This window comes from Myotis nattereri (assembly GCF_964212035.1).
Source record: "Myotis nattereri genome assembly, chromosome: 10".
Taxonomy (NCBI): Eukaryota; Metazoa; Chordata; class Mammalia; order Chiroptera; family Vespertilionidae; genus Myotis; species Myotis nattereri.
In genome coordinates, this window is record NC_138085.1 from 53,601,406 (window position 1) to 53,628,373 (window position 26,968).

At 39.0% G+C, this 26,968-nt stretch overlaps 1 protein-coding gene across 3 annotated transcripts in view; it reads left to right on the forward strand.

The window, feature by feature from the left end:
* Nucleotides 1-1,227: 1,227 nt before the first annotated feature.
* Nucleotides 1,228-26,968, forward strand: part of RTN4 (reticulon 4) — a 54,637-nt gene continuing 28,896 nt past the window's right edge. The window contains exons 1-3 of one of the 3 annotated variants that reach the window (XM_081100955.1): nt 1,254-2,004; nt 16,964-17,020; nt 17,704-20,115. In XM_081100955.1, the coding sequence (XP_080957081.1) occupies nt 1,449-2,004; nt 16,964-17,020; nt 17,704-20,115 (3,025 nt within the window). In that variant the 5' untranslated portion in view covers nt 1,254-1,448. Of the gene's footprint in view, nt 2,005-16,963; nt 17,021-17,703; nt 20,116-26,968 lie in introns of all 3 variants that reach the window. The other 2 variants (XM_081100956.1, XM_081100957.1) reach the window with 2 other exon arrangements.

Genomic DNA, 26,968 nt, shown 5'->3' on the forward strand with positions numbered 1-26,968 from the left:
GGTTTTCCCTCTCTGTCCAGGGCCTCCAGGTTAGGCATGCAGCAGACTTTTGGAAGGCATATCAAAAGGATAAAAGGGTTCTCTAACCCTCTGGATGCTGATACTTAATGGTCTGTAGCCATTTTCCTTAAACTCTCTCCAGCTTTGGAAAAAGTGGACTGGGAATCACGCTCATTCTGGCATATCTAAGAAATGAGTGCTGGGCTTACTGGATCCCAGAAGGCCTGAATCATCTGAAATGTTGACTCATGAGCCTAAGGTGACTGAAATGTAATGTGAATCAAATTTGCCTTCCAAGGCTTCGTTCTGTTGCCACTCTTCTCTCTTCCCTCCCTCTCTCTTTGGGTGACTGACTCATCCTCCTACCATGTGAGAGTCCAGCATCCGGCAGACCTCAAGTCTCCTGGAAGGAGATGAGTGGACTTTCTCACGGTCCGCCCCAGCCCCAGATGGTCCAGCCCAGCTCTGTTTTGCCTACCTCATCCAGGGTCAGCAATTTAGACCAGGAGTGATCTTACCCTTGTCAAAAATGTTCTTTTTCTTTTTAGGTGGTGATGGTAGTAGTAATAACGTGGCCTGGGAATTTAAGTTTAGAACAATTAGAATCCTTTATTTCAAAAATCTTTTAAAATGCAATGTGTAGTTCAATCCTTAGGGCCGACTCCACAGTCCCGTTTGTTAGTACCTTTGTGCACTCTGGGTTTTTTCCCTTTCCTGGGAGGAAAGTTTCCACCCAGGATAACGCCCTTCCGGTGGCGAGCCAGGAGTCTCTCCCACCCCCAGGGTCGGCAGCTGGCTCGCTTTCGCAGCCCTCTAACTGCAGCGGACCTGCAGCTGTGGGCTCGGCCAGACCATCCCCCCACCCACCTCCACGCCCCCACCTCCCTCCCAGCCTCTCTCCCTCCCAGTCCCTCTCCCTCCCATCCCCTCTCCCTCCCATCCTCTCTCCCTCCCATCCCCTCTGCTAAACTACCCACGGGGGAGGGCGGGGTTGCCAGTTTCAAACCCCGCCCACCGAACCCAACCCAGCCGGTAGGAGAGAGGAAGCGCAGTAAGCCACACCCACTTTCGCCTCTCCTCCTTTCCGTTGGGCCGGCCGGTTGTCCTTTATCACTATCCTGCAGCCGATTGGCTTCCTCCCTCCCGCGCCAGCCCCCGCCCGCAGGGGAGGAGGAATCGCGCCAAACTGGGCGGAGAGTCTGCTGGCCTCTCTCCTACGCCGGTCTGGGCGGCGGCGGCGGCAACTGGGGACGGGGCGGGTGGCGCATCACGGGTGCGGAGGCAGGAGGGGCAGCCTCATTGTTCCGGGAGCCGTCGCCTCTGCCGGTCCCTCAGCTCGTTCGGCTCTGCCCCTTTCGGAGCTCCCCAGCCCCCACCACAGCCCGCGCCGCGGAGGAGAAGCGTCCGGCGGCGGCCGCAGCTGCAGCATCCTCTCCGACCCGCCAGCCATGGAAGACGCGGACCAGTCGTCTCGGGTCTCCTCGTCCTCGGACCACCCGCCCCGGCCTCAGCCCACGTTCAAGTACCAGTTCGTGAGGGAGCCCGAGGACGAGGAGGAAGAGGACGAGGAGGAAGAGGACGAGGAGGACGAGGACGAGGACTTGGAGGAGCTGGAGGTGCTGGAGAGGAAGCCCGCCGCCGGGCTGTCGGCGGCCCCAGTGCCCACCGCCTCCGCCCCCACCGCGCCCCTGCTGGACTTCGACAATGACTTCGTGCCCCCCGCGCCCCGGGGGCCCTTGCCGGCCGCGCCCCCTGTCGCCCCGGAGAGGCATCAGCCCTGGGACCCGAGTCCCGCGTCCACCGCGCCATCCCTGCCGTCCGCTGCCGCAGCCTCGCCCTCCAAGCTCCCCGAGGACGACGAGCCTCCGGCCCGGCCGCCCCCACCTCCCCCGGCCAGCGTGAGCCCCCAAGCCGAGCCCGCGTGGACGCCGACCGCCCCGGCCCCCGCTGCGCCCCCCTCCACGCCGGCCGCGCCCAAGCGCAGGAGCTCCTCTGGCTCCGTGGGTGAGTGCTCGCCCGCCCGCCCCGCGCCCCTCCCTCTTTTGTGTGCAGCCCCAGCTGCTCCCGCGGGCCCCCCCTCTCCGCCCCGAGGGGCTTTGTCTGCGGACCTGGGGGTGAAGGCGCCCCCACCCCCGTGGGAGCCGCCGGGAGCTGGGTGGGGCGGCGGAGGTAGCCGGGGCTGGCGCTTCATTGTCTGTCCGGGCGTCGGGTAACACGTGCACCCGCCCGCTCCCGGTTCTTCCCGCTGGTCCCCATGCCCCGGCGTCCCTGAAGTTAGGCACCCACCCGCCCCTAGAAGCTGGGTGTGTATCGAGGAACTAGGGCTGTGGGTTCTTGGGCTGCCCTCGTTCTGGGGTGCGGACGGAAAGGCCTTGGCGCCTTCATCTTTTGTCTCCCCGTCTGGGCTGCTCCTGGGGGAAAGGCGCAGTTTGGCTGTCAGTCCGCTGGCCTGCGTTCAGCCCGGGCCCCCTCCTATCCCCGCCCTGGCCGGGGTGGCCGCATGCGTTTCGTCTCCCCTCCCCTCCTCCTGCGCCTGTGGGGAGATGACCCCTTGGAAAGCGTCCACATTGACCCCGCTGCAGTGAGGGAGGGCGCCCCCAGTGGTGTGCGCGTGCAGACCCGGGTGGGAGAGTTGTGGCCAAGTCCTGCCACCGCCCAGTTCCCGGTGTATTGATGTGGCAGCTCCGCACCGGCTAAACCCAGCCCGGAAAGGGGCTGCGGGCATTGCGTTCCTTGGGGCGCAGCTCTGCTCGCGTCTCAGCTGCAGAGGAAGAGGAATTGGTGTCGGTGTGGACAGGTTTAGCCTCTTACTGCATCATCAGGGAATCGTCAACACAAAGGCAGCATGGTTGATGGTCTTAAAGAAGGGAAACCTGTGGCTTCCTATCCGGGACTAGGCCAATTAAACTTGTGGTCGATTTACCATGAGACTTAATGAAATATTTTGAGAGGTTTTCATGTATTGGTTAGATATACTATTTCTTGGAAGTTATGTTTTAGGTCTACAGAGACAAATCTGCGTAGTCTGTAAAATAGTTTTCAAATCTTTTCATCCACGAGTACCTGGTTGTACATTAATAATTAAATTCTTTTTAAGAACACCTTGGGAAATTATTTCAGAAGGTAAAAATATCAAGTTTATTCGAGATTTAGAGTCCATCTTATCGGACAAATTATGAACTTATTGACTAGTAGCTTTTTACTCTTCCTGATTTACTGCTTTAGGTATTAGGAAGACACTGAAGATTATTGAACTGAGGCCTGGATGGTAGTGTTAGAAAAGGAATTGGTGACCATATTCTAAGATAGGTTGGAAAGAAAAACAGGGGAACTATTGAGAAAGCTTTTGCGATAGTTCTGAGACAGTTGAGTAGAGGCTAATCTAGTTCATTACTTAGTTAAGGGAAAATTTTTTAATTGGTTGTGAATCTGTATTTTTATAGTTAGGGTACAAAGAGTTTTTATGAAAGAAGAATTGACAGGACTTTGAGGCTATGAATGTAAATGCAAAGGAAAGAATGTTGGTGCTTATTAAATCAATTTCAGAGACTGTCCAAAGTTGTTAATTGAATGGAAGTTTATATAGGATTTAATATTGCTTTAAGTATAGGGTTATTATATCTTGGAGATGAAAAACCATGTCTTTTAAGATTTTGAGTGATATATATATGTTAAATCTTAAGTATAAGATGCCTCTAAAGAAAGAGAGATTGTGCCCTATTCAGTCCCCATCTTCCATTTATATCTAACAAGTGACAGCAAGGAATAGAACTGATGAATTTAGAGATTCCGAATAATTTCTTTTGTTAAGCTATTTTTAATTTTCTGACTAGGAACAAGTGGTATGTATGGATAAGATAAATTATGTTTCAGATAGGCTCCTAGGAAGCACAGTGCCAAACTTATAGTCCTTTTTAGTAACCAACAAGCTCCCTCATCCTTTTTTAAATGATGTAATGAATATATATAGAATCTTTGGTAAATAACTATGTGGAATAGTATTTAGAAAATATGCTATTTCATACTATATATATCTCTGTAAACTTGGAAGATTTGCTGTATTATATAAAACCTTTCTAAAAAGGGGCATATTTCCTATTGTCTAATAATTAGCTCTGTTTTAGTGTAGTTATTTAATAATATACAGTGGGGCCTTGACTTACGAGTGTCCCGACTAACGAGTTTTTCGAGATACAAGCCGTCTCTCAGCAGATTTTTTGCTTTGAGTTGCGAGCTAAAATTCGGGTTACGAGCCAGCTTCAGATACCCCACCACTAGTTGGCGCAGCGAACATCACAGTGATCACAGTGAATGCCACATCAGCCCAGCATCACGTGTCTCACTCGTTCACTTTTTGATTTGACATACGAGTAATTTGAGTTACGAGTTCCGTCATGGAACGAATTAAACTCGTAAGTCAAGGCCCCACTGTACCTAAAAGCAATTTATTTGAAACCCTACTGATGTAAGGCTCCAATTTAAATGGCATATTTTATAGGTACTTTGCTAGCCCAGGTTTCAAGTACCAACCAAATGGATATATTTCTTGATTCTTTAGAAACTCTGATGAAGTAGAAGTAAATGTTGCAGATACACTATTCTTATAGCACATTCTTTGAGACTTTTTGTTCCTGATTCTAAATATAGACCCTAGAAAAGGTCCCCCTGAGGGTGATAGCACCAGGGATTCAGAACTCTCTAAGGGCTGAACCCTCATTCATCAGCAGTGTTTAAATGGGGGGATGTGACCTTTGTGGACATAGGCCTGCAAGGCGGTCAGACCCAGCTGTACGGAAGCCAAGGTCTGCTCAGACTGATGGCCTCATCATCATTTCAGCTCTAAAGGAGGAGTTGATAATTTCACTTTTAAGCTGCTGAGTTTTTGTTTGTTGGCATGGTGATTATTAATTTTAAGTTGCTTTACTCACGTGTTCCCATAATATTCTGTTCTTACCTCAGGATAGATATCATGCCATATATGTGATAATAGTACGTTTACTCATCTCTAGTTTCTACCAGACTATATGCTCCTTGAATAAAGAGGCTATATCACCTTTTTTCCCTGAGGAAAAGGATTATATGACATTATGTCTGCATTACTGAGCACAGACATGTGGTGTAGGCACTCAGATATTTGTTGAATGAATGAAAATTATAGATGAAAGTTAATCTTCACATTCTGTATAGTTCCAGAATTATTACAGTATTTTCTCTCAATGAAAATCCCAAGTGTTATGAATTAAAGCATGTATGTATTTACATATGTACCATACTTTATTTAACCAGTCTTTTAGTGATGATTAACTAGGTTGTTTCTCAGCTATTCTGTTACAAATAATGTTGCTGTGAACACCCTTATGTAAACTTCTTTGGGAATACATGCTGTTCTCTAGGTGTTGTAAGATAAATTCATGCTAATAGAATTCCTAGTTCAAAGGCTATGTGCATTTAAAATGTTGCTAAATAATGCCAAATTGTACTACAAAGAGTTGTTCCAACCTATATTCTCACCAATAATGTGTTAAAGTACCTCTTTTCCTTTTGCCTTTACCAGTGGAGTAGATTGATAAACCAGTAAATCGATTTAGCAAATTGTTTTTTAAATTTATATTTCCCAGTATTTTTTTTTTAATTAGTTTAGGTGCCATATTATTTACTAGGCTTAGGTGCCAGTACATTTTTCTCATCACAGTTTTGACCTCTTCTTTTTTTCTTTTTCTTCTTCTAGCTGTAGGAGCACTTGATCTAGTGTAAGGAAATTAGCCTTTGTCATATATATGTCTTATAAAAATTTCTCCACGTTTTCTCTTGGTATTTTTATGATTTTACTTTAACATTTAATTCTTTCTATAGTTTATTTTGTTCTAGAGAACAACGTACTGATACAATTTTATTTTTGAATATGATATTTCATTTGTCTCAACACCATTTTCTCTACTATTTTGAAATGCCACTTTTGTCATATATTTGTAGTATGGATGAAATATTTTCTGTTTCATTTATTTTTTTAATTGCTATAACTTTTATTTGTTTAATTACTTTTTAAGAGTTTCAGTTATTGTTGATGTTAAATATTATATTATTTTCAGGTGTACATCATAATGGTAGTGGTAGTGGTTAGACACTACCAGGTGATCCCTCAGTAAGTCCAGTTCCTATCTGACACCCATATATAGACTATAACTTAAAAAAAAAAAATCTCACCAGAGGATATGTTTTTTTTAATGATTTTTGAGAGAGAGAGAGAAACTGATGTGAGAAACATCAGGAGCTCTAGTTAAGTTTGGTGTTGATAGAATCAAATATATATTTTAATGGCCTGCTATAAGAATTGTGGGTAAAAATGTGGTTGAAATTACTTCAGTATAATAGAAGTTTAGTATGTTTACATTGCCTTACCTCCTTTTTGAAGGGCTTAAAAATTTATTTCTACTTTTTGTTATGGAAAATTTCAAACATAAAGGAAAACAGAATAGTGAATGAAACCTCATTTAACCAACACTGAGCCCCAACAGTCATCAATCCATTGCCAATCTTGCCAGTCCCACACCCTTATAAATATTTCATTATGTATCTTGCAAACCAAGTACTGTTTTCCAAAACATAACCACAATACTCTTGATCAAATACTTTCCCAACATATTTCACAATAATTAATTTCATCAAGTATCCAGCTAAAGTTTATATTTACTACTACTTAGTGAATGTCATACGTTTTTTTAAAAAAGTTTTTTTTAAAAAAAGCCAGAATCCAAATAAGGTCCACACATTACAATGGATTGGTTTGTTTTATGTCTGTTTATGGGTTCTCCCTTACTTGTGCACACTCTCTGAAATTTGTTGAAGAATGCATGTACAGTTTTTTCATTTAATGTTTTTATTACTTTATTTTTTATTTATTTTTTTGTTAATCCTCACCCGAGGATATTTTTCCATTGATTTTTAGGGAGAGTGGGAGAAAGAGGGAAAGACACATCCAGGGAGAGAAACATCAATGTGAGAGAAACACATCAATTGGTTGCCTCCTGCATGGGCTTGGAAAGAGTCTGCAACTAAGGTACTTACTTGCCCTTCACCAAAATCGAACCCAGGACCCTTTGGTTTGCAGGCCGATGCTCTATCCATTGAGACAGAACTGGCTAGGGTGACATTTTTATTATATTTTTAAATATTTTTTTATTGATTTCAGAGAGGAAGGGAGAGAGAGAAACAACAATGATGAGAGAATCACTGATCGACTGCCTCCTGCATGCCCCACACTGGGGATCGAACCCGCAACCCCAGCATGTGCCCTTGACTGGTGTTGTACCCAAGACCCTTCAGCTTGCAGGCTGACGCGCTATCCACTGAGCCAAACCCACCTGGCCCCTCCTGCTGTGCTCCCCCCACCCCCCTCACCCCCCCGCCACAGCAGCCCCACTCCTGCTGCCCTGCTCGCACTTGCTGACAGCGCAGAGCGATTGAGGACAGTGTCAGCAGTGGGTGCGAGCATGGCCAGTGTTGTCAGTGTGTGTGAGTGGTGGCTGCTGCCCCGATCGCCCCTCAGGAGCAGCGGGAGGTGGGGAAGCCCTGAGGGGCTATTGGGGCCGGCAGCCATTGCTCACACCTGCTGAGGGCGCCGAGTGAGTGATTGAGTGAGTGATTAGGAGCAGGGCCTGCGCTGGTAGTGGGTGCGAGCGCTGGGCAGGACTGCGGTGCATGGGAGCAAAGACTTTTCAGTAACCACCAGAGGCTCGCCCCAATGACAGCAACAGGTGCCCCTCCTTGGTCTGGCACCCCCGCTCACCTGCTCCACCATCCCGCTGCAGCTGATGCCCACCATATTTCGCACTCTGCCGCCTGCTGCCAACACCTGCCATGTTCCGCGTGCGTCCTCTGGTGGTCAGTGCATATCATAGTGACTGGTTTTTTGGTTCTGCTGTTCGGTCTATTTGCATATTAGGGTTTTACATATACAGATAACTTACAGCCCTGACCAGTTTTGCTCAGTGGACAGAGTGTTGGCCTGCTGATTAAAGTGTCCCAAGTTGGATTCTAGTCAAGGGTAGCCTGAGTTGCAGGTTCAATCTCAAGTAGGGGGCGTGCAGGAGGCAGCCAATCAATGATTCTTTCTCATCATTGATGTTTCTCTCCCTGTCTCTCTGAAATCAATAAAAATATATTTTTAAAAAATAATGAAGATATAACTTACATACAGTAAAATGCATAGATCTTAAGTTTTAGTAATTCTGTGTTTTAACAAATACAGCTACTCATTTAACCCACACCCCTGTCAAGATAACAGAAAAGGTTCATCATTCCAGAAAGATCCCTTGAGCCTTAGCAGTCAATTTAATTCTTGTTCTGTCCTTCCCCCAGCCCTCTAATCCCAAGCAGCTACTGTTCAGATTGTTTTCACCATAATTTTGCCGATTATAGAGTATCATGTGGATGGAATCATACAGTATTTACTTTGGTGTCTGGTTATTTGCACTCAATATATTTTTGAGACTTATCAGTGATGTTGTAGGTATCAGTAATTCATTCCTTTTTATTGCTGAGTAAGTATTCCATGATAAGAATGTGCTACAATTTAATTATTTGTTCACTTGTCGATGGACATTTGGATTATTTGTAGTTTTTAGCTATTATGAACAATAGAGTGCTGTGAACTTTCTTTGTATAGGCCTTTTTTTGTGGATATTTGTTTTCATTTCTCTTGGGTTAAGAGAGTAGAATTGAGTAAGAGTAGAATTGCTGGTTCATAGGGTAGTTATCTTTATAAAAAATATTGTCAAACTGTTCTCCAGAGTGGTTCCACGTCTACCAGCGATGTATGAGAGTTAGCGTGGCTTCACATTCTCACAAACATTTGATATTATCAGTCTTTTAAATTTTAGTGGGTATGTAGTTGTTCTCATTATAGCTTTAATTGACATGATGAATTAAATTTAATTCCTAATGACTAATGAATTAGAGGGCTTTTACATGTCTACTGGCTACTTGTGTAACTTCTTTTTGTGAAGTGTCCAAGTAATTTGCCCATTCTTACATTGTGTTAGATGCCATTTTCTTACTGATTTGTAGGAGTCTTTCCTCAGATATATGCATTGTGAATATATTCTCCTAATCTGTAGTTTTCCTGCTAATTTTATTGATGGTTTCTTTTGATGAGTATAATTTTCTGCTTTTGAAGAAGTCTTAATTTATCAAGCTTTCCTTTTATGGTTCATACTTACTGTGTGCTAAGACACATTTGCCTACACCAAGGTTGTAAAACATTTTATGTTTGTTTTTTTTTAGAAGCTTTATCGTTTTAGCTTTTAGGTTTAAATCTATAATTCATCTTGAATTAATTTTTGCCTATGGAAGAGTTACAGGTTCAGATTTTTGTATTTTTTCCATATAAATATCCAGTTGTCCCAGCAAACATTTTTTAAAGTAAGTTGTTATTGGTTTTTAGAGAGAGAGGAAGGGAGAGGGATAGAGGGATAGAAACATCGATGAGAAAAACATCATGGAACAGCTACCTCCTGCACACCCCCACTGGGGATCGAGCCTGCAATCTGGGCATGTTCCCTGACTGAGAATTGAACTGGTGACCTCTTGATTCATGAGTCAGCGCTCAACCACTGAGCCACACCGGTCTGGCCCAGCAAAATTTTTTTGGGAAGAATTTGTCTTTCTCTATTGAATTGCTTTGGTGCCTTTGACGAAAATCAGTTGACCATATAAGTGTGTCTGTTTAAGCATACAGATCCTCCTCAACGTGGGATGGTGGGTATGTCCTATAAACCCATAGTAAGTTGAAAATATCCTGAGTCAGAAATGCATTTAGACATTAAAAATTGGCACTGACTTTCTCTGGCATTATATCATGTCTGTTTGCATAAGTATGTTTAGCATTCAATGTTGGGAGTGGGTGGAGGAGTGAGATAATGAGGGAGAGAGGTGAAGAAGGAGAGCAAGGAATTAGCTCATTAAATAATGACTATTTTTAAAAAAGCATTTGATACATTTAACCTACCAAGCATCATAGCTTAGCCGTGCCTACCTTTAATATTCTCAGAACACTTAATATTTTGCCCACCTAGAGTTGGCAAAATCATCTAACACAGTGAATACACTGTAGAGTATCAGTTGTTCACCTTCCTGATCTGGGAGCTGTGGCTCACCGCTTGTGCTGCCACTGCTCAGCTTCACCAGAAAATTGTACTGCATATCCTTAGCCCGGAAATGATCAGAATTTAAAATCAAAGTATGATTTCTATTGAATGTATATCGCTTTCCGTACAGTCAAACCATTCATTGTGAGTCAAGGATGTCTTTATCTATTTTATTCTATTGATCTATTTGTCTATCTTTATGCCTGTAACCAGACTGTTTTAATTACTATAACTTTATAGTAAGTCTTAAAATCGAGCTGTGTGAATACACCAAGTTTTATCTTTTTCCCCCCCCAAATTGTTTTGCCTTAAGTCCTTTGTATTTCTATATACATTTTAGGATCAACTTGTTCATTTCTACAGAATGACTGCTGGGAATTTGGGATTATATTGAGTCTAGAGATCAATATTGGGAGAATTTGACATCTTAAGAGTTTGAGATTTTACCTTTTAACAAGCTAACAGATTAGCCTGCCATAGTCTCATGGATGCTGGCAGAGGACACAGATACCTGGGTAAGAAATACGGGACTTTAATACTCACAGCAGTGGTAATAGCCAGAATATCAGCACTTTTTGGGACAGATTCCCAGAGCCCCATTTCCTTAGGGCAGCACAGAGAGGGCCAAGCAACCTTGGGCTTAGAGAAACTGGATCTTACACTATATAAAAGCCTGCCTGCCTTACTGCTCAAGTGAAAGACTTTGTCTCTGTCTCTAAGGTTGTTTGCAGTACAAACATCTTTGAAAAGATGGGAACAAAGGCAGCCAGTGCCCCATCCCTCTCTTCACAAGATGTGCAAAGACACAAGAAACTCTTTAAGAGAGCTCTTCCCTGCTAACAACAAGTCTTCCAATCCACATGTCATGTTTACTAGTATGTATTTCTCTCAGCAGTGTTTTGTATTTTTCACTGTAGAGCTTTTGCATTTCTATTGTTACATTTACTTCTAAGTATTTTGTGTTTTTTGTTGCTATTGTAAATGATAGTTAAACATTTTATTTTTCATTTGTTAGTTGCTGGTACATGGAAATTCAGTGATTTGTATACTGTTCTCGTAACTATCCTGCATCTTCCTAAATTTACTTCCTAGCTCTAGTGAGGTTTAATAGGTGTTTTGTTTTTTTTTTAAATTTTTTTTCAAAATATATTTTATTGATTTTTTTACAGAGAGTAAGGGAGAGAGATAGAGAGTTAGAAACATCGATGAGAGAGAAACATCGATCAGCTGCCTCCTGCACACCTCCTACTGGGGATGTGCCTGCAACCCAGGTATATGCCCTTGACCGGAATCAAACCTGGGACCTTTCAGTCCGCAGGCCGACGCTCTATCTACTGAGCCGAACCGGTTTCGGCGGTGTTTTTTTTTTTTTTTTTTAAACCATAGAATTTTCTTACTACACAGTGCTGTTTGCAAGTTAAAATCATTCTACTTTTCCCTTCTGATATTATGCTATAAATGTGGAAAGAAGGCAAGTACAGTAAAAGGTGTAGAAACTTCCTTGTTTTATTCTGCATCTGGGGGAAATATGATTAGTCTTATTATGAAGTATGAAGTTAGTTGCATATTTTTCCTAGATGTCCTGACCCTTAGGTTGAGAAAGTTTCCTTCTGCTCCAAATTTGTTGAAAATTTTTACGAAATAGGTATTGAATTTTAACAGATGTCTTTGACATCTATTAAGACAATCGTGTTACTTTCCTTTCTTAGACTGCTAATGTGCTAAATTTCATTGTTTCATTTTCAATGTTGAACCAATCTTGTATTTCTGGGATTAAACCCTTTTGGTAATGAATATACTTTTTATGAATTGCTGAATTCAATTTGCTAATATGTTGTTAAAGATTTTTGCATGTATGTGTAAGGGGTATTTTTCTGTAAATTCATTTTCTTGCAATATCTTTGTCTGGTTTTGATAGTAATGTATCAATTTATAAAACGTTTTGGGAAGTGTTTGCATTTCCTTTATTTGTTGAAAGCGTCTGTATAAGCATCCTTAGATGTTACAGAATTTACTAGTGAAGCCTCTGGGCTTGGAGTTTTCTTTGTGGATATGGTTTTAAATGATAAGGATACTGAACTTTCTTTAAGTAATATAGGGCTATTCAGATTTTCTATTTCTTTTCTGCCAGTTTTAGAAATGTATGCCTTTAAAGGAATATTTGTCTATTTTATCTTGATGAGTAGACATCAAGGACTTTGTCCACTCACCTAAGTTATCTAATTTATTGGCATAAACTTGTTAATAATATTCTTGATGTTTTTAAGATTTATAGAGATAGTCCTTTTATTTCCATTACTTGATCTTATTTACTTCTTTTTCTTGTTAGTTTTATGGAGTATCAATTCTATTGATTTCTTCACTTTTGGTTTCATTGATTTTTCTCTATTGTTTACTAGTTTTCTATAACAATAGTTTCTGCTCTGATTCTTGTTATTTTCTTTTACTTGTTTGGGTTTACTTATGTGGGTTTAACTTGCTCTTTTTTTCTGGTTTCGTGAGGTGGAAGCTCTTTGAATTGAATCCTTCAGAGTTATAAATTTCTCTCTAACCTTGCTCTACCTGTATCCCACAAATTTCCATTATTTAATTTAAAATATGCTTTAATTTCCTCTGTGATCCATGGTGTTTTTTTTTAATTGTATAGTTTAATTTCCAAACATTTTGGGATTTTTCCAGATATTTTTGTCTTAGTGATTTCAATTTAATTCATGTGATCAATTTAATTCATGATGTCAGCCTTTTAAAGTGTATTGAGACTTGTTTTATAGACCAGAAAATGGTTTATCTTGGTGAATGTTCCATATGTACTTGAGAAGAATGTGTATTCTGTTGTTTGTAGTGCTCTATAAAAGTCAGTTTAGTTTGTGAATAGTGTTATCTAAATTTATATCCTTATTGATTACATGCATGTGGGTGTAATCTGTCGATTAGTTGAGAGTTGAGTGTTAAATTTTTTAAATAAAAGTTTTAGATTTGTCTGTCTCCCTTTAGTTGTTGCTTCATGTATTTTCTACATACCTTTCCCATACACCTTTAGTGTTGTAATATAGCTATTTAGTGTTATGTTTGTTTACTCCTTTATCATTACCAAGTGCCCCTCTTTATCACTGATAGTATCAAGGTAATATTCCTTGTCTTTGAATCTAATTTGCTCGACCTTAATGTAGCTGCTCCACATTTCTTAGAATAAGTGCTTGGATGATATATCCTTTTAGATTCTTACATATATATATATATACACACACACACACACACACACACACACACGCGCGCGCGCGAGTCCCGGTGCATAGATTGTGCACCGGTGGGGTCCCTCGGCTCTGTGCTCTCTCGCAATCTAGTACCCCTTGGTGGATGTCAGAGAGCTGGTTTCAGCCCGATTCCCGCAGGCCAGGCCGAGGGACCCCACTGGTGCATGAGTCTGTGCACTGGGCCTCTAGTATTAATATAAGATCTTCGGTTTATCTCTTCTTGCCCTCCTTCCCCTTCCCTATGAGATTCATCAGTCTGTTCCATGTTTCCATGCCTGTGGTTTCTGCTCCTGCATTGAGCGTCTGCCTCTGGTGGTCATTGTGCATCATAGCTACCGGTCGGCCCATCGGCTGGTCACTTACGCTTTTATATATATAGATATTTTATTGATTTCAGAGAGGAAGTGAGAGGGAAAGAGAGATAGAAACGTCAATGATGAGAGAGAATCATTGATTGGCTGCCTCCTGCACTCCACCTACTGGGGATCAAGCCCACAACCCCAGGCATGTGCCCTTGACCGGAATCGAATCTGGGACCCCTCATTCCACAGGCATTTCACTTTTAACATCCTGTGTTATTATATATAAAGTGTGTGTCCTATAAATGGCACATAGAAGAATTTTTATCTAGTCTGAAAACCTGCTTTTAATTGGGACCATTTACATTGATCATACTTATCAGTATGGTTCATTTAAGTCTTTGTTTTCTCTATGTCCCATCTGGTTTTGGTTCTTTTATGCATCCATGCAGTTCTTCCATCCTTTGTGTTTTTATTGTCATACATTTTGCTTCTACAAATATTATTGTATATTGTAATTATTTGTGCTTCAAAAATCAATTATTCTTTAAAGAAATTAAGAAGTGAGAATATTTTGTATTTACCATTCCGCCATTCTTTGTTCCTTCATGAAGATACAGATTTTTATTTCCTTCATGAAGATACAGATTTTTATCTGGTGTCATTTCCCTTTAGTCTGAAAAACTTTAGCATTTCTTGTAGTGCAGGTCTCTTGATGGTAATTTCTTTCAGTTTTTGTTTTCATATTTTATCTGATAATACCTTTTTCTCTTTGCTTTTCAAGAATATTTTTTATGAATACAGACAATCTTGCTATATACAGAAGTTATGGTGTTTTATTTGTTTTAAATCTTTAATGTTAAAAGTATTACATATGCCTCCTTTCTCCCCCATTGACTTCTCCCAGCCGGTCCCCACCCCCGACCCCAGGTCTTCACCACCCTATTGTCTATGTTCCTGGGTTATGCATTATGCTAAGCAAAATAAGCCAGTCAGAGAAGGAAGTTATGTTTTATAGAGTCACAGAAAACACTGAATTAGCAAATACTGAATCATTGCCCCTAGGGGAAATACAGGGTTAGGTTCCTGGAAACCTCTAGTCATAGCATTTTTGTTAACCAATCTATATATAACTTTGTTTTATGTGTATTCCTATTTATAAAGACACATTATTTACTATATGTTGTTGACTCATTAATATTGAACACATGACCAACAGCATGATAATTCATACCTAAATGAAGTTTATCTAATACATATATTTTCTCTGTAAGGTGGTACATCACAATCTTCTATGGTTAAGAACACTAGACAGCACTTCAGCACTGTGCTTAGGAGCCTATTTAAGCAGCAAAGTAACTAACAAAAGCCACAAAAAAATGTGAAAAAATGTGCCACTAAATAGCCTGGAAAAAGAATATGTGTTTACAGTCAGAGAATGAAACAAGGAGACATAGGGCTTCCTTGTTTAACCTCACCTGAGAACTTGTGTTGGGTGACGGGCATATTTTGCTGTTCTGTGCATGTCTGCTATTGGGATTACCAATTTAGCCAGTAAACAAATTTGCAAATAGGGAATCAGTGAATAATAATGATTGAGTGTATATAATTTTAGATTGCCCTTTTTTAAAAATTATTTTAAGGATGTCCATTATCTTTTGGAGTATGTTTTTTTCCAGTGAGAGGTCAAGTCATTCTTATTGCTGTTCCCTTGCCCTTTTCCTGTTTTAAAGATTTTTCTCAGTCTTTGGTTTACAACAATTTGACCTTTACAGTGTGTTTCTTTGTGGGTTGTATTTATTCTGCTTCTTGGATTTGTAAATTGGTATTTTCCATCACAGTTGACAAATTTTAGTTTGTTATATCTTTCTTTATTCCTTTTTCCCCCTGCATCTGTCACTGTTGTAATTGGAGGGGGTTCCAATTACATATACTTTAAATGCTTGATTATCTAACAGGCCACTGAGCTCTGTTCACTCTCCCCCTCCCCCACCCCAGCCTTTTTTTCCCCCTGCTGTAGTTCATTTTGCATAGTTTCTTTCTGTTGCTTTTTTAAAGCTTATTCATCCTTTCTTTGCACTGCCCAGGAAATCCAAGATGAAGGTGCCAGCTAGGTAGGCTCCATTCTGAGGCTCCTTCTCTTGGCTTATAGGTGGCTGCCACTTGCTCACATAGCGGAATGGAGAGACAGGGAAGGGTGAGCAGCAAGCTCTCTGGTGTCTTTTCTTATAAGGACACTAATCCTATCCTACCTTGTAACCCTAATTACCTTCCAAAGGCCCTGATTCTAAATACCATCACGTTGGAGGGTAGGGCTTCAACATAAAAATTGGGGTGTGTGTGTGTGTCGGGGGCGGGGGTGTAGAAATCACAAATATTCAGTCCGAAATATATTGTGGTTAAAAAAATGGGCTCTGGGGTTGAATTGCCTGACTCTCACTAGTTGTGTTGTGTTTTGAGTGAGTTCCTTAAGTTTTGTCCCTTGGTGGTGATTGTTGTTGGTTTTTAATCTGTTAAATGGGGATAGTAACAACAACCCTTGTAGCTATAGGGTTCTAAGGAGTAAAATGAGTTTTTGCATGTAAAGTACTTAGAATAACAAGTAGCCCTCAATGTTAATTTTAAATAAAACAAGACTGGTGATAATAATGATCTTCCTAATTATAATTAGTATTTTCTTTGTAATTTGAACAATGATGATAGAACTGATAGAACTGATGTCTTCAAAGAATAGTGTACAGTGACTCTTAGAATATTTTTATTTAAAGGTAGACAACCTGGCATAAGAAAATGCATTCTCCGAAAGTTCTTCTGAACTGAACAATGCCAATAAAAATGACTAAGCAAGTGTCGTATTAGTTTTATTCAAATGCATCTTTAAAATTTTGGCTTAATTAGTACAAGATAATTTAATTATCTGAAAATGTGAACAAAAGCTTTGGATGTGGTATATTAAGTAAGAAAAATAGTATCTTAAAGCCACTTTGGTTCATGATGTTTAACATAAACATGTTTTTGCCTCTTGAAAAATGATAGGTTCTATGGATACCATTTAATCAACTTTATAATATATGTGGTAATTTAATCTGAATTAATGATTCTACTAATGGTACTACTTTTTCCTTTCCATCTTGGCTTTGTTCTCTGTAGGTGAAGTTTTGTATTAACTCATTACAAACTGAACCCTTACTTGCTCCTCTTATCTTTAGGCTCCTTCCAACTCTGTCTTTATTTCTGCTGAGGTTATATTCTATTTGTTTTTCAGATGAGACACTTTTTGCTCTTCCTGCTGCATCTGAGCCTGTGATACACTCCTCTGCAGGCAAGTTCTTTCTGCTAGCCTTTTATCCTCTGTGTATTCTAACTTTAACTCTGTAGTTTTGTTAACTCTGTACAGAGTAGTTTGAATTTACTAAAAATTAGCATGGTTCAGATAATATCTACTGAAAAAGTTGAAATTGCATTTTATATGCTATGTCCAACGGGGAAATGGGCAGAACTTTTGATTAATAATTGGAAGTATATAAGGAATTCTTGGACCCTTGATTTACAGTTACATATTGACTGTTCCATTTCCCCAAATAAAATTTACTTGCTGTATAGCGGAAAGACTTTCATGTGAACGAATGTCATTCTGTGGCATTTAATTGTCCATGTCTTTTCTTTTCTAAACTGTCAAACTCTCTTCTCAAATCCTCTTTTTCCCCACTAAAACCAGTTAAAATTAGCTTTTTTAGTGATTATACTTGAGGTTTTTCTTAAAGACTGATTTATGTCTTTGCATGACATATAATTATCTCTGTAGCCATACACAGGTTTTATTGATAATAGCTTTAATTTTTTTAGTAATGGTTCCAGTGTACTTGTTATTTATTAATTAAACGCTACATTTCATTTTAGTTAATAGTAAGTCTTTACTAACACTATTTTGAATCTGTAATAAAGCATACATTAACTCTGAGAACACTGGCATTCTCTAACTTTCCTTTCTGTCCATGGTCACAGAAAAAATTATGGACTTGAAGGAGCAGCCAGGTAACACTGTTTCCGCTGGTCAAGAGGATTTCCCATCTGTCCTGCTTGAAACTGCTGCTTCTCTTCCTTCTCTGTCTTCCCTCTCAGCTACTTCTTTTAAAGAACATGAATACCTTGGTAATTTACCAGCAGTATTGCCTACCAAAGGAACAATTCAAGAAACGTCAAAGGAAGCTTCCAAAGAGTTTCCAGAAAAGGCAAAAAATCCATTTGTAGACAAAGATTTAACAGAGTTTTCAGAATTGGAATATTCAGAAATGGGATCATCATTCAGTGGCTCTCCAAAAGCAGAATCTGCCACAACACTAGCAGAACCTAGGAAGGACATAAATGTGAAGAGTAAAGATGACGAGGGTGACCTAGTTAGTAATGTCCTCCGTAACCAACAAGAGTCACCTATAGCCTTTACTAACTTGACTAAAGAAGAGAACAAAGTTATGTTTCCAGAAAAAACAAGGGACAGTTTTAATGAAAAGAGAGTTACAACAGGAGCTCCTATGAGGGAAGAATATGCAGACTTCAAACCATTTGAACGAGTATGGGAAGTAAGAGGTATTAATAATAAGCAAGATAGTGATGTCTTGGCTACCACAGGTATTATAGAGAGCAAGTTGGAGAGTAAAGTGGATAAGAAATATTTTGTGGATAGCATTGATCAGACAAACCCTGAGAAAGATAGTGAAAGCAGTAATGATGATACTTCCTTTCCCAGTACACCAGAAGCTATAAAAGATGGTTCAGGAACATACATCACATGCACTCCCTTTAACCCAACAGCTACTGAAAGCATTTCAACAAACATTTTTCCTATGTTGGAAGACCATACTTCAGAAAATAAGACAGATGAAAAAAAAATAGAAGAGAAAAAGGCTCAAATTATAACAGAGAAGAATACTGGCACCAAATCATCACACCCTTTCCTTGTAGCAGCACAGGATTCTGAGACAGATTATGTCACGACAGATAGTTTATCAAAGGTGACAGGGGAAGTAATGACAAACATGCCTGAAGGTCTAACCCCAGATTTAGTACAGGAAGCATGTGAAAGTGAACTGAATGAAGCTACAGGTACGAAGATTGCGTTTGAAACAAAAATGGACTTGGTTCAAACATCAGAAGCTATGCAGGAGTCACTCTACTCTGTTGCACAGCTTTGCCCATCATTTGAAGAATCCGAAGCTACTCCTTCACCAGTTTTGCCTGACATTGTTATGGAAGCACCATTAAGTTCTGTAGCTCCTAGTGCTGGTGCTTCTGGAGTGCAGCCCAGTTCATCCCCGTTAGATGCTCCTCCTTCAGTTAATTATGAAAGCATAAAACCTGAGCCTGAAAATCCACCACCTTATGAAGAAGCCATGAACGTGTCACTTAAAAAAGTATCAGGAACAAAGGAAGAAGTTAAAGAGCCTGCAAGCATGACTGTAGCTGTTCAAGAAACAGAAGGTCCTTATATATCCATTGCATGTGATTTAATTAAAGAGACAAAGGTCTCTGCTGAACCAACGCCAGATTTCTCTAATTATTCAGAAATAGCCAAAGCTGCACAGCCAGAGCTTGAGCATTCGGACCTAGTTGAAGATTCCTCACCTGATTCTGAACCAGTTGACTTATTTAGTGATGATTCAATACCCGAAGTTCCACAAAAACAAGATGAAGCTGTGATACTTACGAAAGAAAATCTCATGGAAACTTCATCTGAGTTCATGATAGAACATGAAAATAAGGAAAAAGTCAGAGTTTCACCACCACCTAAGGGGGGGAAGCCATATTTGGAATCATTCCAGCCCAATTTAGACACCACAAAAGGTACCGTATCACCTGGTGAAGTTCCAACATGGACCCAAAAAGAGAAAACGCCTTTGCAGATGGAGGAGCTCAGTACTGCCGTTTATTCAAACGATGGCTTATTTATTGCTAAGGAAGCAAAAATAAGAGAGAGTGACACATTTTCAGATTCTTCTCCCATTGAGATTATAGATGAGTTCCCTACATTTGTCAGTTCCAGAACTGATTCTTCTAAATTAGCCAGGGAATACACTGACCTAGAAGTACCCCGCAAAAGTGAAATTGCTAATGTTGAGGATGGAGCTGGGTCATTGCCTCGCTCAGAATTACCCCATGACATTTTTTTCAAGAAGGTACAATGTAAGGCTGAAGATAAAGTCCATGTCCCAGATGAAGTCTCCAAAGATAGGTCTGATATTTCAAAGGTGCCCTTACTGCCTCCAGATGTTTCTGCTTTGGCCACTCAAACAGAGATAGGGAATATAGTTAAACCCAAAGTTCTTGTGAAAGAAGCCGAGAAAAAACTTCCTGCTGGTACAGAAAAAGAGAACAGATCACCACCTGCTATAATTTCAGCAGAGCTGAGTAAAACTTCAGGTAATCCATACATTGTTTTGTGCTTTCTTGCCACCTTTTGACTTACCATGGAACATTTCACTACATTTTGTGTAGTATATTACATTTGTAGTGTCCAGTACATCACATCACATTGATAGAATCCTCTTCTACTGTCCCAGTTAAAGGTTTTAGTGCTCTTTCTACCCCTCTTGCACTCATCACTTACCCTTGTTCTTAACTTTTCCACACAATTATTCATTGTTCATTTGTATATTGCCAAGGAACTAGAAAAAAAATATTAGAATTGGCTTTAGTGTATATTTCTTTTCTTTTGCTTCAGTGTTTCCTGATAGCACGAAGAGCAAGAGGTATTAAAACATTTTCAGGTGCATTTACCCCCCCCCCCCCTATAAATTAATTTTTTAATGAAAAAAACCTTTCTGTAATGTTCCTAATATTTCAGTATACTGCAGTATTTTCCAGTAATAGGCATAAAGTTATGTATACTGAGTAGTAAACATTTTGTTGAAAAGTATAAATTGAGGTATGCTATTATGAATTTTTCTGAAAAATTTTACTTATTCTCATTTTTTCTTTTGTCTCTACATTTCTCATGACCTAATTTGTGTAAAGTGATTTGAAAATGTGTTTGTTATTCTATGAAAATATGTAGTGATTATGTGGATTCTACCGAATCTGCTTATATACTGCAAATGGGTAGTACTACTGGCAGAGACTAGTTTAGAGATTGTTGCTATAGTCTAAGAAAGAGGAGGCTATGAACATTAAGGTAATGGGATGAGCCTGGTGACATAGGACTTGGGGTTTGGTTGGACATGAACATGAAGGATAAGGGGAGGCATTAAAGATTACTCTATATGTACAAATACATGGGTGGCAGTATGAGAAACTGAGTTCGGGAATTTTGGAGAATGAAGTGGGATTTAAGGAGAGAAGCTAAGAAAATAAGTTTTAAATATATTAGTAATACATCACCTAAGGGACATCCAAGAAGTGATGGATATTATACAGAGGAAGCTCTTGAGAGAGACTTTGCTTTTATGTGTGTATTTGCCATGGGCTCTGGGATAGTAATTAAAGCCACAGATCAACGAGGGAGAACCAAGAGAAGAGGAAGATTTAAAGGTAGAAGGATTGATTGGTGTTATCAAATACTAGCTCACCTAAGATTAGGAATTAAGAATTTATCAAAAAGGAGGGAAGATATTGTCCTGACAGTGGCTGGTGGTGTGAGTGGGCAGGGCTAGGGCTAAGGAATGAATGGGATTTTAGAAAATAGATATTAAATGTTGACAGTTATAAAGAAAGTTTGAGACTATGGAGAAATAGTGTTAGCAATGGAAGGGAGATAATGGGGTTAAAGAAGCCCCACCCCTTTTAAAGAGATTGGAGTAAATGTTGAATTAAAGGCGCTTGTAGAGAGTCAGGAGGGGAGGATGAGACCCAGAACTAATTTTTACCCCTTTTAACAGCGTAAGAAAACACCCATTTCTCTATTATCACCAATTGATAAATTTTTTTTGGATAGATAATACCTTCACATATACAGTATTCAAAAAGTACAGTGGTAGGTCTTCCTGTCTCAAGTAAACACTTAGTGCTCCTTCCTAGTCACTGTGTCTGACTTATTTCATAGGTATTCCAGACATTCTGTACTTGCCATTTAAAACCAAATCGAAAACCTTTATGAGATTGATAAGTTAAAGTGTTATGCAAAGGTGAATATGTTTCCATATATTTATTGGCTATTTGTAATTTTTGTGTGAATTGCCTGTTCATATCCTTTGCCCATTTTTTTTTAAAAATCTTCACCCGAGGATATGTGGGTTTTTTGTGTTTTTTTTAAAATTGATTTAAGAGAGAGGAAGAGAAAGAGAATAAAAAACATTGATTTGAGAGAGAAAGTATTGATCAATTGCCCTCCTGTACGTTCCCCAACAGGGGCTTGAATCTGAAACCTGGGCATATGCCCTGACCAGGAATCAAACCCACCACCTTTCATTGTACAGGAGGATGCTCCAACCAACTGAGCCACACTGGTCAGGGCTCCTTTGCCCGTTTTTAAATTTAGATTTTCATCTCTAATTTTGGGAGTGCTTTATTTACAAGGATGCAAACTCTTATCATGTTACAGTTTTCCCAAGAATTTTAATTTTGCTGGACATTTAAATTTTCACATAGGGAAATCTATAACTTTACTTATAGATTCATTTTTACATTTAATTCTGATCTATTCAAAATTGATTTTGAATTCTGGTCAGAGATTATTTTATCCCACATGCTTTTTGGGTGAAGTTGTTTTCCTATTCCCATCATACTCTGATCTAATTTCCTAGTACCAGGAAACAATCCTAGGGAACACAGGGACACAGGGAACACAGAAAATCAGCACTGCCAGATTTTATGCCCTGGGTTGGATAATCAACTGTACTGTGGGTGTTGGTGCCACCTAGTGTTATAGATAGAAAATGAGGTCTATATGGAATACTCTATAATTGACTATATGGAATATATTTAGTTGGGCAGAGAAATTTAGTGAGTTGTGGGTATTTGTTTCAAACTAAAAACGACTTTATAACAGGATTTTGAATCTTGACACATTGTATTGAATGAAACAAATGCTTGAATCATGCTATTACAAACATTATGAAATGACCTTAAGGATTCCCCCAAACCTGTGTACTTTAATGAAAACTTAAAGGTTTTAAGGTTTCAGAACCTAAAGACTATTACTTTTTAAATTCCAAATTAAAAATGCTTTGTCTCTTTTGGAATATCTATATATTTATTTTAGATTATAATACAAGAAGTCAACATTTTTTTAGTTCTCATTCAGTAATATCACTTTCAATTTCTCTCTATGGTTTTTAGTATTCATTTTTAGCAACTTATGCAAAATTGTTTATAGACTCAAAAATGCTCATTTTTTTTTTGCCATTTTAACTTGTATTGTCATTCATTTTCTAGACTACAGTATTTCTCCACATCTTAAGTCACAATTCAATAGTTAACGTTGAAGTGCTATAATTTAGTCCATAGAGGGCATTATATTACAGCACATTAAACAGTGCTGTTTAATACCTTTCAGTAGTGAGACATATGTTTAGTTTCATAACTCAGGATAATTAAATTTTGAAGTAAGTTCAAAACTACTATGTAACTACAATTGTTTACTTAAAAAGTGAATGCTGTTTTCTATTGCTGGAAGTGGAAATAACTATTTTAGCTATCAAGAATTGTACACAAGCAATTGCCAGTTTAGAGTAGTACTTTCGATCCAAATGACTGCCTTGTTCCCACTTTATTTCCTTTATCTCAACATTGTTAAGAAAACAAAGCAAAACAAAACATGAAATTTTCTGGGGTTCAGAAGAAAAGGAAAGAAAGACATGGAAAAGGAAGAATCTTGGGAAAACTGGCATGGCAGACCTTCAGCTTACATATTGCTGCCTATGCCAAAATACACTTTCTAATGTCTGAAATCCTGCCACTTAGATATAGATAAAACCTCTCTCTCTTGCTCTCTCTCGCTCTCACTCTCTCGCTCTCTCTCTCTTTCTCTCTCTCTGGTTGTAAAGAAAAGAGTTTTTTTATTCTTTAGTAGGGATTGATATAATCATGTACATTTCCTACTGATGAGGTAAGTGCACTAAGAAAATGAGACTTTTGATTCGAGATATGAGAAGAAGAGAAACAAAGGATATAGGAAATTTTAGGGCATGGTTAGGAGTTAGGGGTATGCTTGGGGACATTTTCCTTACTAGTTTTTGTCATGCTTGGGAGAGGTACTTGGGATATGGACTTTGAGGAGTTGGAAGTTGCCAAACATGAACTTTGAACAGTTTACTTAAAAAGTTTTGTGTAAGGCTGATTTTGATTTCAGGAAAAGGAGACTAACTCCTCCCCTCCCCCTTCCCAATAATATGCAGTAGAACTTAGAATTTAAACAATTTAGAATTTATTTACTTGCACTATAAGTAAAGCACTTTTCTGTTGTCCTCTCTTTTGGAATCCTCCTTTTTAAGAGGAAATAGGTCCTGTCCCAAATAATCAAAATGCTGTTGGGATGTATCTGCTCTATTCAAAAATTATCATTGAAAAATTTTTTATTAAATATTTGAAGGCAAAATAAACGATGTTGTTTTTTTAAAAAACAAATTTATGTCCTTTATTTGCCTGTAAGTTGGGATTTAATGTGAAATAGGACCTATAAACTCTTTGTATATAAAATTTTCTCAGCTGGAAAATAATAGAACTACATAGCAAAGAACAATAATTTGTGTGTATAGGTACTTCGGATTTGAAAGGTCTTGGTTATTGCCTAGAATCAGATGGCTTAATACATGTGCTTTCTTAGATGTGTTTTAAGGGTCTTGTCCCTTATAGTTTGTCTGTTATTTTTAGCATAATACTAATCATAAATAGCGAGCACTTACATAGGGCCTACTTTTTGTCAGGCACCTGTCATAAGGCATTTTGCATAACACTAATTCATTTGATCCTCACAATAAGCATAGCCCATATAGCTTTATATTTTAACACATTTTTTTGTCTCATCAAAATTTCAAATTTAAGCATGTTCTTGCTTAGTTTACCAAACTTAAAGGAACTCTAGTTTTAAAACTTTTCTAAGAAAGAAATGGGCAGAATGTCAGTTGATTTATATGAACTAGTTTTTGCTGTAAGCTTAATAAATTGCAAAGCCCATATAAACTGAAGAAATAGATATCACTATGCAAGGTTGAATTTCCAGGGCTCCTGTTTTGCCTTTTTAATCTGCCAGGGAGTTGTTAGGTATATTTAATGTTTAGATGAATGGATATTATTACACATTCTTGCCTTCTTGGACTATTTTTTAAAATTGTCAAACCAGCCCTAACCGGTTTGGCTCAGTGGATAGAGCGTCGGCCTGCAGACTGAAGGGTCCCAGGTTCGATTCCGGTCAAGGGCATGTACCTTGGTTGCGGGCACATCCCCAGTAGGAGGTGTGCAGGAGGCAGCTGATCGATGTTTCTCTCTCATCGATGTTTCTAGCTCTCTGTCCCTCTCCCTTTCTCTCTGTAAAAAATCAATAAAAAATATATATATAAAAAAATTGTCAAACCAAGTTAAATACCAGAAGATGTGAATGGTAAATACTCATATCTTAAATCTTTCCATCCCCCTCTCCTGTTTGTGTAGTAATCTCTGACTTAAAAACTCTTTGGGTGCCCTAGCCGGTTTGGGTGGATGGAGTGTCGGCCTGCAGACTGATGAGTTGCAGGTTCGATTCCAGTCAAGGGCACTTGCCTGGGTTGTGGGCTCAATCCCCTGTGATGGCAGCCGATCAATGATTGATTCTCTCATCATTGATATTTCTATCTCCCTCTCGCTTCCTCTCTGAAATCAATAAAAATATATTTAAAAAAGAACCTCTTTGGGTGCCATTTTTGAATGCCTTATTCTAAGGCTAAAATATTTATTGGGCTTCAGTTCTATGGGACTCATTATTAGGAAATAATATGTACTTACTGAATAGTTTGGGATATTTTCAGCTATGCTCTGACTTGGTGACAGAGTTCTCAAATATCATATTACTCAAGGGTCCAGTGAATAGTTTAAAGTTAAATATTCACTCTTAAGCTGAGAATACTGGGTTCTTTTTAAAAATAGCTTTGCTTTATGTTTGCAGTTAGGCAGATAAGGTAAAGAACGGAATCATCGATATTCAGGCCTCTTCTGATATTAAGGATTTTGGAGGGTTTTGCAGCCCACACAGTTTTATAGAAAATTCCAGGAAACATTATAACTATTTTAGGGTAGCTGCATAGTCCTGTGAAATATGTATTTTTGTACATAGGCTACATATCTTATACTTCATCAGGCATTTTAAAATATTTCAGCTGATTTTGTCATTATCGTCTCTTCTGCTTAGTCAGATGGTAGCATCTGTTGAGCAGTTATGGGACATTAGTAAAGACTAATATTCTGCTCTGGAATTAATCACAATTTTATAAAGTTGAACAAAAATTTTAGAAATTCTGTACATAGATTTATTTTTATGTATTTATCAGTAAAATTTTAGTTTAGTCTCATATTTTCTCAAGGCAGATGATATAATTAACACACAAATATTTCTCCTCAAGCTAATAGATATTTATTGAAAGACTGAGTTGGAACAGGTGATAAATTCAGAATAAGGATAGATTTGTAACTCCCTGAATTTCCTTAATTGGAGAAGAATGAAAAATACCATTGCATTAGAAAGATGAGATTGTTGAAATTGAATAAAAACTTTTTTCTGTTGAGTAGCATATATTAAATAAACATAAATAACTTGACTTTATGATTCTCTACTTATACCCTTATAAGGGTGCAAATGCTGAATGCTTTAAGCCTTAATCTTAGGAGAAAGTAAAAAAGAGACTTAGCATTTCCCAGGCTTGAAATATAAGCTCTTACCGTGAGATAAAAGCTTATTTCAACTTTCCTGTCGATGTGCAAAATTGATCATTGCATCTGGAGGGCAGATCATGATTAGGTGGATGGTCAGAAGAAATATTTGAAGGACTAGGGCCTCTCTGCTTTTTAATCTTATGAATAGAAATCTTATTGAGCCATTAAAATTATTATGCGGCAAGTAATGTGTTTTTATGAATAAGCTTTGCAGTCAGTCCATGTTGTTGTTTTTCTTAACAGGTAACCACTGATTTTAGAGTTTTAAATGAAACTGAAAAGCAGCAGTATAATTTAAAACAAAACAAAAAAACTCTACATGGCCTTAAGTGTACTTCAAATACATTTATTGGTTAAATGCCAAAAAAAAAAAAAACAGCCCTCTTTTCTTTCTTTTGGTAGGCTGCCCCTCCCCCCCTTGCAAAAGTAGCTCCCT